Below are 13,617 nucleotides of genomic sequence, written 5' to 3'. Positions count from 1 at the left end.
GCTTCATCATAAATCATTATGTACCTGATTTTATTATCGAACTTTTGTAATCAAACATGAAAAAATGTTTAAACCCAGAATCTGGCTTAATAACCTTTTCTTTACAAGTGACATTTTTTACAGCGATTTCCACACCAAACTTATTTAAGAATCTATAAAGTGTCTTCTTTAGATATAATATCAATATTAAAAGGCCAAACTCTCAATTTTTCTTCATTTTTTCAACAATTCAAATTCTACAACTTTTTAGAACCATTTTAACAAGAGCTTGGACTTTGGGCAGCTGTGTCAAACAGCATTGTGACGTAGACCTGTCTATTTCACTACATGGCTCTTTGAAATCAACAAGATTTGTCTGGCTTTTGAGCTAAGACTACGCAATTGGTGCATATTTCGATTGAAACCGCGTCATTTCTAACTTGTTTTGACGCAAGAAATAGATAGCTACGTCCAGCCGAAAGTCCAAGGTCTTGTTAAATTGGTTTTAATTTTCTTTTCTATAACGTAGAACGTTTTTAGACCAGACCAGCATACGTGTGCGACCAATCATTTTGCATTATTTCTTAAGTTTGACGAACTATTAGAGACTATAGCATACTGTCTTGATTTTACTGCTAAGAAATGGTGTTCATCTAATCATATAATTATGTATATGAACTCTAATAACAATAGGTTGCATGTAATGTTTATCAGTGTACACGTTCTTGCAATATTGATATGACTACACTAACAGTATTTTACATTTTCAATAACTAAACCATAAACAAATGTGAGTCGGACCCCATATTTTAATTATCTTTGAAATGATATTGAGGACGTGGAATGGTTGGGGGGGGGGGGATCTGTACCCTAAGTCAGAAGGTGTCTATGCTTGTGAAACTTAGCACCGCATTCCGACTAGTCACTTCAGGTATTTTAGAGTTATCGCCCTTTCGATACATTTTTTTTTGGTCTGTTTTCACTATATAACATATAGAGGGGAAATTCTTTAAAATCCATTTTTTTTTTCTTGACAAAATAGTCCGAGAAAATGTAATTTGTTACCTATCTTCACCAATCTAACACCAGCGAACACCAAAAAAACGGCACGCGATAGTGCATTTTCTCAAAATATCTAGCTCCAAACAGGTCTACCCACAAACTACGCGTTTTCCGTTTGTATGTAAACAGACTGCACACTCCCCTGGAAGCCGCTGCATGAGCCTTGAAAGAAGTAGTAAGTCTCTAATCTAACAAAACAGGCACGTAGCATCGTTTTTGAAAAAGTGGGGGTGGGGGATGGGGGGCAGACTCGTCCAAAAAATCTTGACAAGAAAAAAAAAAGGAAAAAAGGTTACTTTCCAAAAATCCTGAAAATCCCTATCCGTGTGTGTGTGTGTGTGGGGGGGGGGGGGGGGGTAGTAGTATACCTTTTAGCTTCAATTTCACTATTATTTTCCTTATTTTCAATTCAATTTTTTACATGGTCCCATAAAAGTGGTGGGGGGGGGGGGGGGGGGGGCAACTCCATGTTAATTCAATTTTTTGTATGTGAACTTTCGAAAAATCTTTGCTGCACAAAAAGTGCCCCCCCCCCCCCCCCCCGTTGCTACGTGCCTGCAAAATACATTGAATATCCCTCTCAGTTGTACAAATACTTTTTAATCTGATTTAAGGAAAATGTTAAAATTCAGTCAAGGAAAACAAATTATTCGACATTCATTTAATTTTATCTATTCTCATATTGTATAAAACAACATAGAGAAAATATAAATACATTCAATATTATGCTAAAAGCAAAAGTGTATACTGTGCACATCAACCTGGAGCATTGACTCTCTTATAATATAGAAAATTTACATAAGTTATTTATAACAGCTAATTTTTTACATGAAGTACAATTTATCAGTTGATTTTGATTGGTCGATTACCGGTGTACGTAGTACCTTGAATAATTAGTCAGAATCGATCCACTAACAGACGCATTTGTACTACTATAAAATGATATAATTTTTAATGATTAGATAACCAATCATTATATAAGATATTTTGATTTTTTTTCAAAATTGGGTCTTATGATTATTAAATTAACATTTAAATTATATTATTACATGGAATCAAATTTTTTTATTTTCAATTTCTTAAGGAGGCTGGGTGGTCAACAAACTTGTCATAAGATTTACATGAGATTTTGAGATATTAATTTTTAAATTTGTAACAAAATTTTAAGTATAGAAAATTTTCAAATATTTTGTTTAGCTTTAAAATTTTGCACATTTTCCTATATCTTTATACAACACTCTTCTTCTTAAAGAGATCAATATGGTCTAAAAATGGCTGCGACCATCCAGCCCCTGTTATGCTCACAATGCTGAGCTTTTGTATATTTTTAATGCTCTACACAAGGAGTCATAACAAGAGGCAGAGTTTATCATTACAAGGACAATAATTATAAATACAATGTACATGTAATTCCAGTGAAGTTTGAGTCGATCTCTCATTACAAGGACAATAATTATAAATTCATGTAAGAAAATTATATTTGCATGACTGAGTTTGTATACACGCGGAATAAGGTGTTATTTCTAAATTCCATTATGTTTTAGAATGTAGTGCACTGTCACATGTAAGGAAAAAATTGTTTTGTAATTATTATCTTAAAAATCCAAACATCTTAAAATTTAGAACACTTATGTCATCTTCAAATCATGAAATACTTATGAAAATGTGTACTTTAATTAGAAAAATATTTGAATTGGTCGGTCATCCTACCTAACTATAACAAATTCATTGTTAACTTTATTCTGTTTCTTTGTTGTAAATCCTGCTTTTCTTATACTTTTGTCTATAATTCTTCTGCACCTTATGTAACATTATATGTTATGAGTGAAATAAATGAACTTGAACTTACAGAGATAATCAATCATACATATATATATATATATATATATATATATATATATATATATATATATATATATATATATATATATATATATATATATATATATATATATATATATATATATACTTTTACGTGTACATGCAGCAGATGAGGCCTACATTTATTTGACACAATTTAGAAATAATTCATGTATTTAGTTATTCAATTAATAAAGTATTATTGATGCTAGTATATTGAAAGCAAAAAAAGTCATACTGCAGTGGTTCTTCGTAATGTCAATAAAGTCTTATTTTGTAGCCCGGCCTACCTTGAATTGGTAAGATGGCTGTTTATTTTTTATGTAAATGGCCTTGTTTATGATATGAAGTAAAGCGTCAATTAAAGGACATCGGAATCACCCCCTCCAGTCATAGCCCGCACATAACGGAATAATAAGTCAGTGATCAGTTTGCCAAGGAGAGAGAGAGAGAGAGAGAGAGAGAGAGAGAGAGAGAGAGAGAGAGAGATTCTGGTGTAGTGTTCTATTCAAATGTATTGAGTCAGTCTCCAATAAAATTACGCTTTTACTTTCCGGTAATTATAAGAGATAATGCTTTCCTTGCCTTTTTAGGTAAGCGGTATGCTTCTTGGTACACTATTATGCATATCACCCTATCATACTAACTACATTTATACTTATTTAGTCACACTTGACACCTTGAGAGTCAAAATCATTTGCACTGTGTTACATGTATATATTGTAATATTTTCCATCATTATCTAGTTTGTACATCATGTACATCTGTATTTTTTACCTACACTGTTCTGTAATGTATCAAAGTTGCATTGTCATTGTTGCATTGTTAACTAATTGCCATCATACCAAATAGAACCATTTTAACAAGTCCTTGGACTTTCAGTATGATGTAACTATCTATTTCTTGCGTCAAAGCAAGTTAAAATGACGCTGGTTTCAAGCGAAATATACACCGATTGCGTAGCCTTACCTCAAAAGCCAGACAAATCTTGTTGATTTCAAACAGCCATGGCTGAGTGGCCAGCAGTGAAATAGACAGGTCTACGTCACACTGCTGTTTGACACAACTACCCAAAGTCCAAGCTCCTGTTAAAATGGTTCTATACTAGTTGCTTGAAATTCACTGTATTTACATACCATCTAGGCATTTTGTTACCTCTTATATTATGTTGCCACGATTAATTTATCAAAACTGAAATACTGTTATATTTAAGAATCGTATATACATGTGTCACACGAATACACACATTTATGCATTATTTTGAACACCTTGACACGCAAAAAACCCCAGTATGTTCCAAAATAGCTAGCTATATATATTGCTATTCTTATTATTTTCAGTAAGTTGTAGGCGTATTAGTATATACATGTAAGCAATAAACCAAGCAATTCAAATTTAATTTTAGTCAACAATGGTAAAGAATGTACAAAACGTCGTCCGATATCCTCTCCAAGAAAAATCTATAACTTTTCTCCTGTTTTATTTAACATACGGCACAACAAGGTGTCCCATCTCATTGGGTGGAAATCAGGGACATTGACTTACATGTATAACCACTACGCACTTGTTTGTATTTTTTACGCTGTTAGTTTTCTCCTTAGCTCCATCTCTATTCGCCAAAACGAGATCACGCATTTGTGGTGGTAGATCACGTGCTGATTCTCTGCTGTATTTATACCTCAACCTCCCCTTTCTTTTCGCAACATCTGGTAGAGTCCTTGTACCATGATGCGCGCGCATTTCTTTCTATTCCTAACGGTTGCTCTTTGCATCCAATTTCATTACACATTGTCGCAGTCATCACGATTCTACGAATGCCGAGACGACAATGATTGTCCCCGGTATTCTAGATGTGTAGACGACAGGGGCGATTATTTCAGTAACGGTGGCGCGGACTACGGTAGATGTCGCTGTGACACGGGGTATTACCCGTACTATGGGGACACTGAACTCACCCTGGACCTGGACCGGTTTGACGATCGGGAGATCAGCTGCAGATCTAGAGGTATAACCACACCTACAAGACCTACAAGACTGGCGTAAAACTCTCTCAGACTTGTCAAACTACTATCCTATCAAAATTAACATTAATGTTCTGCTTTTTTTTACTTAGTGACCTATTAAGTACATGTATGCAACATTTCTAAATTAATTTGTGTGTGTGTGTGTGTGTGTGTATACACACACTGTCTTCATGTCAGTAATATTGACTGTCCATACCTGTGTGTTCGGTAGATACTTACTCCTGTAACCAGTTCAACAATGACTGTGGGCGCTACGGCTACTGTGAGGAAATGCAGGGACGCTACTACTGCAGATGTACTAACGGATATTACGGAGAGAGATGTGAAAGTAAGCAGCTTACAATGCAATGTTCTCACACAATACACAATGAAGATAGCTTACAGTTCGGAATGAAGATAGCTTACAATTTGTAATGAAGACAGCTTATAGAACGTAACGAAGATAGCTTACAATATGTTATAAAGATAGCTTACAATTCGTAATGAAGTTAGCTTTAAATACATGATGAAGATGGTTTACAATACGTAATGAAGATAGCTTTCAAGTTTAAATGCATATTGAAGATAGCTCAAAATACTCAATGCAGGTAGCTTATAATTAGGGATGTCAATGAGTACTGGAGTTCTCGACTCTCCCTAGGTCACAACGATCAACAAATAAAATTTACTTTTAAAATAAATAACATTATCATTTTCTTAACGCAACAATTTTTTGGTTATGAAATTATGAATGAAAATAGCATTTTTCTTTTCTCGGCATTTTGATCCGTATTGATAGTTGCAGTCTTTTCATCGCAGTCCTATATGTATATTTGAGCTGCTAATAGGGTCAGAGATCTCTTGATTTTGTAGATCAAAATATAGTTTGGAATAAAAACATTTAATATGCATATTAAATAATGCAGTTGTGGAGACCAATTTGATTTTCCTTTCAAAGTTACAAATCGGTTTAATTATTGAATTAGATCTTTGTACAAGAAATTAATTAAATAAAAAATAATAAAAAATTAATTGCATCAACTATAGCTCAAGGCGTTTGTTTGTACGAACATTAAACTTTGATTGTTAATTTGGGACGGGACAATGGCTTTAGAGACATCAAGGACAAGATAGATTTGAGTTGCCTTAAAAGATATTTAGTTCTATTATGTGTTAGCGTCAGAAGAAAAAGGGAAAAGCCATTTACTAATGAATATCAAGATTAAATAATTATGAATTTATTTGAAATCAAATTCAACCATTTCATATAATTATATATATATATATATATTTTTTAAGAATTTTATTACGAAGACACAATGAATGTGACAGTAGCGTTATTTAATTGAATAGGGCGTGCGGATTTAAATAAATCAAAAAACTTTCGATTAATGGACTATGGGTACATAATAATGATACAGATGTAGCTTATTTGCCTTTAAAAAAGGACTATGTGCGGTATTGTGATTAGTATGTATTACTATAAGATTACATCCCTTACTTGGTTCAATTCCAAAACACATTTTTGTTTATCGTTGCATTATTTTCCAGCCTGATCTTTTTAAAAAACTCCCATGAGTGTTAGAATTGATTTTAAAATGGTTCGAACTTTGCTGACTTCATATAAATATTTGAAGGTCTCGGAATTATGGAGGGTAATCGTGTTCAAAAATCCAGACATGTAAACTTGTACATCCGAATATGCAATCGTGTTGATGTGTGAGCCTGAGTATGAATATGTGTAATTCTGATCGTGTAACCTATAAAACTCGGGCATAAACACGTGTAAGATTTGACTCAGTTCCTTCGCATGATGCACATCTTGCAACTTTATTGTTTACATTAGTTAATTAAACCTTCAACTTTGCACACTTTCAATCCGTAGTTTCTGCAATTGTAACTTCAGGCTCGGCAATAGCACATCTGACATGATACAAATTGACAAATGTAAAGTCTACAAGTTTGTCGAATTTTGACATGACCTTATATGGCAACTGCCTTGCTGCGGGAAAAGGCATGCCGTAACCGCCGGAATGAACGAAAAAATAAACATAATATTCAGCTTAACTGTTGCAATAAGCTTTTAATGAACGAAAACTTTTCTATCGAAAACACCGGTATTATTTTTAGAAAAAAATTGAGGTATGATTGAAGCTGGACCAAACAGGAAGAGGTTCATGTAGAAAAAAAATCGTTGCCGATGTGACGAATGAGCTAATTTCCGTATAAATACAAATCTCATCGTATTATAAAAGGAAATGCCTAATATCTTATTTCTCTAAAAAAAAAAATGACATGTAATTTAAACTGGAATATAAGTAAATGCTTACTCTTTTCTAGAAATGAGACGGATCAAGAAATTTCCTAAGGGGGTAAATATATTTTGAGTGGCATGGTGTTCGAAGACCGCCGTGAGGTCCCATGTAACTCCATTGCTTCTGAATTCTAAGAATTTTGAGAGAGAATTTTTAACCGGGTTTCCGATTATTGAAATAGTAAAAATTGCAGGCGGGCGAGTGGCTGTCAAAAAGGTACCCTTATTGAACCGATAACTCCTCGAACAGTTTTCAAGATAGGAAGTTGTTCTTTTGCAGATCATTTATACATATACATCAGAGGTATGCAAATTGCTAGGATTTTGATTACTAATAATTCATGAAAAAACATCAACTGTTGAACTTAGTCATTTTGGGGCAAAAACATTGCATATAGAGTACCCCATTTTTACTCTTGTTATTTTTCTGAATTAGTTAGAATAAACGACCTGCAAGGATTTGGTAATTTTTCGCGGAAAAATTTATGTTACTTTACATGTATTTATATTCTTTGTTGTTGTGTAAGTGAAAGATAAATAATAACACAATCTTCAATAATAATATAAAACTAGCGCGTATTTTTTGTGCGCCGTAAATTGAAGTTTTACTATGGGAGGCACTGTAGCTCCCAGATCGTCCATCTATATTCTTAGACCGGGAGCTACAGACCTGCAGCTAGTTCACAAGTGGCTGTAAAGCTGTATTATAATAGCTCTCCAGAAAAGTTTTATCAACCAACTTCACAAAGTGAGTCTGTATTGAACCGACATTCAGGACGTCATACTCATATCCCGTAATAATTGCTTGAAATAATAAAAAAAATGTCAATTTTCACCTGCATGATATGCTTTTTTCCCTACATATTGCCGACAATGCAAAGAAACATTTCTTAGAATAATACATATACATATTTTAATTTCACGACAGTTAACCTTATCTTTAGAATTTTTATTCATTTTTTTAAAGAGGGTGTCGCTTCTTATGTCTCATATTAATCACAATCTCAAAACCAATGTCTTTAAATAGTTTGTTTTTCTTATCGATAACTTTGCAACTCAGCTGGCCGACCCCGTGTAATTTTTCGCGGGGGTGTGGGGGAGGGAGGTCTTGTCACAACTTTGTGGTAGCGATAATGATGCATTTGGAGATATTTTCTTAATTCAGCCGAGGCCTATACTTTAACAATTTGTTGCATGTACTCTAATAACAGTGGCGTCGGAAGCAAATTGAAAGGGGGGGGGGGCTAAACTAATCATAAAAAATATTGACAAGAATTCCCATATGCATGAAAGTTCTAATCCGTTGGGGAGGGTATATCAATAACTCCAATCTTACCTGCCCAATTTTTCCCCCAAATCATGAAATTCCTAATCCGTGGTGGTGGTGGTGGGGGGGGGGGGGGGTGCTAGTATACCTACTATGACTCTAATTTTCAATATCCCTGTTACTATGTTCCTAATGGTTAGGTCTTACTTGGCAAAAAAAGTGGGGGGGGGGGGGGGGGCTAAGCCCCCTCCTACCCTCCCCCCCCCCCCACCCCTCCCGGTTCCGACGCCTATGAATAAAAATGCGTATATATCTTTCTACACGTGTATTCAAACAAAGTCATTAAATGTAATTTTTTTCAGTTCTAAGAGGATATCTGAAGCCGATCGAATTCTTTACTCGCATCTTTTATACATTCTCTTGATAAAATGTACACCAATCTCATAATTTAATTTTCCGAAAAATAATACTCTATGAAATGTTGTTATCCAGAGATAATATGATTATACCTATTAATATATTTTTTTTTATTTATTCCGTCCCTATTCCAGCGATTACGGCATGCCTTTACCTGCAGCTAGCCTTTTTCTATCAGTGACGTCACTGTTTCCATATAAGGTCATGTCAAAATTCGACAAACTTGTAGACTTCACATTTGTCAATTTGTATCATGTCAGATGTGCTATTGCCGAGCCTGAAGTTACAATTGCAGAAACTACGGATTGAAAGTGTGCAAAGTTGAAGGTTTAATTAACTAATGTAAACAATAAGGTTGCAAAATGTGCATCATGCGAAGGAACTGAGTCAGATCTTACACATGTTTATGCCCGAGTTTTATAGGTTACACGATCAGAATTACACATATTCATACTCAGGTTCACACATCAACACGATTGCATATTCGGATGTACAAGTTTACATGTCTGGATTTTTAAACACGATTACCCTCCATACGGAATTACCAGAGAATAGTGCCTTGCACGTTGTATTTCTAACCATGTACTGCTAACATCACATTGTACAGTCAGTCGGTCATAAAATGGTAATCACGTGACACTCACTGGCTTGTATAAAATACTTTCCACCATTTTTTTTACAGTCCCCGGCGACGGAATGACAAGGAGAAATCAGTTGACCAATATCATCCCACTAATTGGCGCCGGGGTGGCTGCCCTGGTGCTCCTGGGGGTCGGCGGGGCAGCTCTCAGCTCTCTGTCTGGGTAGGAATCTCTCAGTGGTGACCCTCTCAATCAGTGCCCTCAGATGAAATAAAACAGGAAATGTACCAGTGTTTTGTTTGCTTCTTCAGTTCAGAGTGATGAATAAATTACGCGTTGTATTGAAGGTTTGTTTTTTATTCAACTACAGTGGATCCTTGTTAATCCGGGCAATTCCGTTTCTAATTAAATTATTTGAATTAAAGAAGCATATGCTTTAATTGGTCACCAATGCAAAAAAATATAACATGAATTTAAAAATCAGAATACAAGAATTGTTCGAAAACTGGCGTCTAAGTATTAGCCCCCAAGATTAAAAAGCTGTTTTGTTCACCCGAGCTGAAGGTTTACAGCTTCACGTTTATTAAAAGTGATCATTTCGGACAATATTTCGTCCAGCGTCTTTCAGCGTTGTGTTGCGTTTTAATATCATAACATTTCATCTTCTCTAGAGGTAATAAGTTCTTTCAAAGAACTATACATGATATGAGTTAAACTTAAATTTGGCCCCCATAATTCGCCATTTTTTAAGTGTTTCTGGTACAATAAAATGTTATGTAAATCTTTAGAAGAGTTGATGTGAAATATATTTTTCACCTATTTATTTGATTTATTTGCACTCTTTGGCAGTTTATAACATCAGAAGTGATGCTATTTCTATACTTCAATCAAAATCAGTCAAAAATTTAAATTTTTTCTTATCTTTTTATGAATGAGAAATACAGAGCGCATGCTTGAACACGAAATTTTTTTTAAAGAAAAACTGCTTGAAAACATGCTGTTTTATGCTAAAAATGCAGAAATGGCGGTAAAAGGTTGTCTTTACGGTGTCATACATGGACATGTATTTCTAAATTGTGGGCTTTTAAATCAGAATGAACATTATGTCAAAACATCGCATATATATCTGTACAAAGAAAACAAAGTAAAATGATCGATGTTGTTCATTTTAGGGGTCATTTTATGCCCGTGTCATATATAGTCCTTTGTTCTAATGAAAAGCCGGGTACCCCTCTAATGAAAGGTTATGGTAACATTTATATAAACCTTATACGCAAACATCCTTTTACAAGATAGATTCGACAAAACTTGTTACGAAAGAATTTTGGTTGGAAATGGTGACGGGTGGTTAAGTTCTTCACAAAATTAGATTAAATATGAAAAACCTTGAAATCTTCCTTCCAAGAACGTGGAGGCTACATCTTGTGACAAAAATATGGCAGCAAGCTAGAGTAACATGATTTACATTAATGCAAGAGAATTTGAAGAATTTTCAAGTGCAAATAACATTATAGGCTTCAATGTATTACAAATGCATATTGTGGGATGGTTTTATGTATTAGGTCGTATGTATTTTAATTGAATTCTTTCTTTGGGGATTCATACGAGTATGAAGGTAGCTAGCAGTGCAGAAAAAATACCTGACAATCTTTAGCGAGTTATGTAAAAAATTTTGCAATCTAGCCAAGCAGCTTGTACCTTCTTGACCCAAACTAAACATAAAAGAAAATTAAAGCATTTTATTGTTTATATTTACGCCTAATCTTCAAAGGTATATATGCCGTTTTTAACGGATTTTTTGGAATGTTGAAAACCAGACCCTTTGTCAGCATGACTAGATATATGGAAAAGAAAATTTCTAGAAAGAAGATGGGTGGATAAGGCGTGTAAAATGCCCATACGCGGTCGGACGGGCTACTAAAAAAATTAAAGTATCAACAAATCTGATGGGTTCTTTTAAAATCATTTAAAACAATATACATTTAACGAATCATTGATTTGTAACCTGTAGGTATGTTCAATACTTGGAATATGTCGACTCAAACAGGCGTATACCATGTATACGTATCAAAACCTTCAAGTTTACGCAAGGCATTTTCTTTTATAGAGTGGGTCTGTGCTCCATATTTTTCTCATAGTTTAATTAAGGTCTAATGGAAAACAAACCGATTTCAATCAATAAAAACGTGGAGAGATGACCCACTATACATTAAAAATATCATTTTGTATCCCAACAACTGAACGTATTGAAAAAATAATACGTCCGGTAATTCGTGACCTTAGTCACACATAATATTTAAAAAGCCGCCTTTGTTGTGTCTGAAATGGCTCAGTGGTTAGAGTACCTGGCATAAGCTAACCGTTTATATCAAGGGTTTTTATGTTACGGGTTCGATACCACCAAAATTTCCGACAATATTTTTTTTCTTATTTTGTGTTAAATATATTAAAAACTGATTATAGTTAGAAATTTTGCTTTTGCAAAGTTGTATTATAATATATTTGAATAGATTTAATTGGGGAAAAATAAATTTAAAATTGTATTTCACTACTAAACCGAATGGGCATTTGCGCCATCTTATTCCCCCATCTTCAAAATTTGCAATTTTTTTCATAAATATATTAAACGAAGTACTAGCCATAATTTGAAAATGAATAACGGCTATTTACCTATGCATATTCATAAACGATTAATGTTTGAGATTGATTTGAGCATGTGCGCTGGAATAGTATTTCAGAAAAGAAGCTTGCAGAACGAGGTAAACAGGTTTGTTTACAAAATAAAGATGATTGTGTGCTTTTAACAGAAAAAATATCAGACATACTAGTAGTCATCTGCTTTTTATGAGGATGGTTGCTTGTCGATGCCGATGACAATCGGTAAGAGCTCTTTTGCAAATGACCATTATTGTTATACATTTGACAACCTATATGATTATAAAGAACGTTAACATTATCCCTCCTGGAGGCCCCTCGACTAAAACAGACAATTTATAGATTTTTTAAAACGTTTTCCAGTGATAGCTTAACAAGTTTTATCATATTCAGACAATGAATAGCGTACCATACACATAAGCTTCGTTTTCTTTATGAGTAAATATCTTATTAGAACCATTTTAACATGAGCTTGGACTTTGGGTAGTTGTGTCAAACAGCAATGTGACGTAGCCCTGTCTATTTCACTGCTGGCCACTCGGCCATAGCTCATTGAAATCAACAAGATTTGTCTGGCTTTTGAGCTAAGACTACGCAATCAGTGTATATTTCACTTCAAACAAGCCATTTCCAATGAAAGCAAGTGCCTGAAGTTCTGAACCGTTAATACAGTTATTAATAATCGAATTTATTATATGACTGATTAATTCCTGGTTCTCTGATTGGCTGATTCGCTTGATAACACTCAATTTGATATCTCCGAATCAGTTCGACGCTGAATCATAATCTAGTACATTGTAATGAAACATCTATTGCTGGTTTTTTTTCGACCAATACGATGATTTATCTAGCCTAGAAGTACAATATTCACAGTATTGACCTAAAAAAACAGCAACCTTTTAAAGGTTAAACCTTTTAACCTTTACTGATAGATATGCAGTGAATAGTCTTTTTACTATATAGGGGTCATGTACAGACACTGTTCAATCTAATTTTAGACCTTTCATCTCGCTCTCTGTTATGTATGGTTATGTATGTTATGTATACGTATGTATGTATGAGACACTGTTTAGCCAATTCGCCAATATAGACAAAAGATAGGAATTCGACGAAGAGACGTCTTCAGCTCAAACATGTAAAAGACACTTTTGAAATGTTTTCTGCAACTGATAAGATTAATGTGACGTCATCACTGTTTGTGGGGGACCAATGTTCGTGGGTAACCATTGAAATTACATCCCCACGAACATGTTGGTCACCCACGAACATTGTCCCCCGCGAACGAAATGGTTCGGATCCATTGTATTTACGGTAATTGTTACATTAATCGGATAACCAAGTACAAATATTGCAAAAACTTCAGAATAAGGAAGATTCCTCATGTTTCGCTCAATAATTCAAAGTATTTTGTAGTTTTCCTTGCAGCGGTTTGAATTAAGTGAAGAATTCAGAATTTTCCTGAACACGGTGCACAGAAAA

General features: G+C 34.3%; 1 protein-coding gene across 1 annotated transcript; it reads left to right on the top strand.

The window, feature by feature from the left end:
• Positions 1-4,605: 4,605 nt before the first annotated feature.
• LOC105345772 (adhesion G protein-coupled receptor E1) lies at positions 4,606-9,824 on the top strand. The gene is made up of 3 exons (XM_011454062.4): positions 4,606-4,906; positions 5,137-5,253; positions 9,585-9,824. Exons 1-3 carry the CDS (start codon positions 4,627-4,629, stop codon positions 9,707-9,709), a joined length of 522 nt encoding a protein of 173 aa, XP_011452364.2. The 5' UTR covers positions 4,606-4,626; the 3' UTR covers positions 9,710-9,824.
• Positions 9,825-13,617: the final 3,793 nt, after the last annotated feature.

The sequence above is a fragment of the Magallana gigas genome, chromosome 10 (genome assembly GCF_963853765.1).
Source record: "Magallana gigas chromosome 10, xbMagGiga1.1, whole genome shotgun sequence".
NCBI classification, from domain to species: Eukaryota; Metazoa; Mollusca; class Bivalvia; order Ostreida; family Ostreidae; genus Magallana; species Magallana gigas.
This window is presented reverse-complemented; position numbering and strand designations above follow the sequence as displayed.

What these genes read in the sequence shown, in the direction of transcription:
- LOC105345772 (XM_011454062.4), top strand. Translation starts at nt 4,627, where the DNA reads ATGATGCGCGCGCATTTCTTTCTATTCCTAACGGTTGCTCTTTGCATC. An exon ending in GATCAGCTGCAGATCTAGAG is followed by an intron (nt 4,907 to 5,136) that starts GTATAACCACAC and finishes TGTGTTCGGTAG; the next exon opens with ATACTTACTCCTGTAACCAG. An exon ending in TTACGGAGAGAGATGTGAAA is followed by an intron (nt 5,254 to 9,584) that starts GTAAGCAGCTTA and finishes TTTTTTTTACAG; the next exon opens with TCCCCGGCGACGGAATGACA.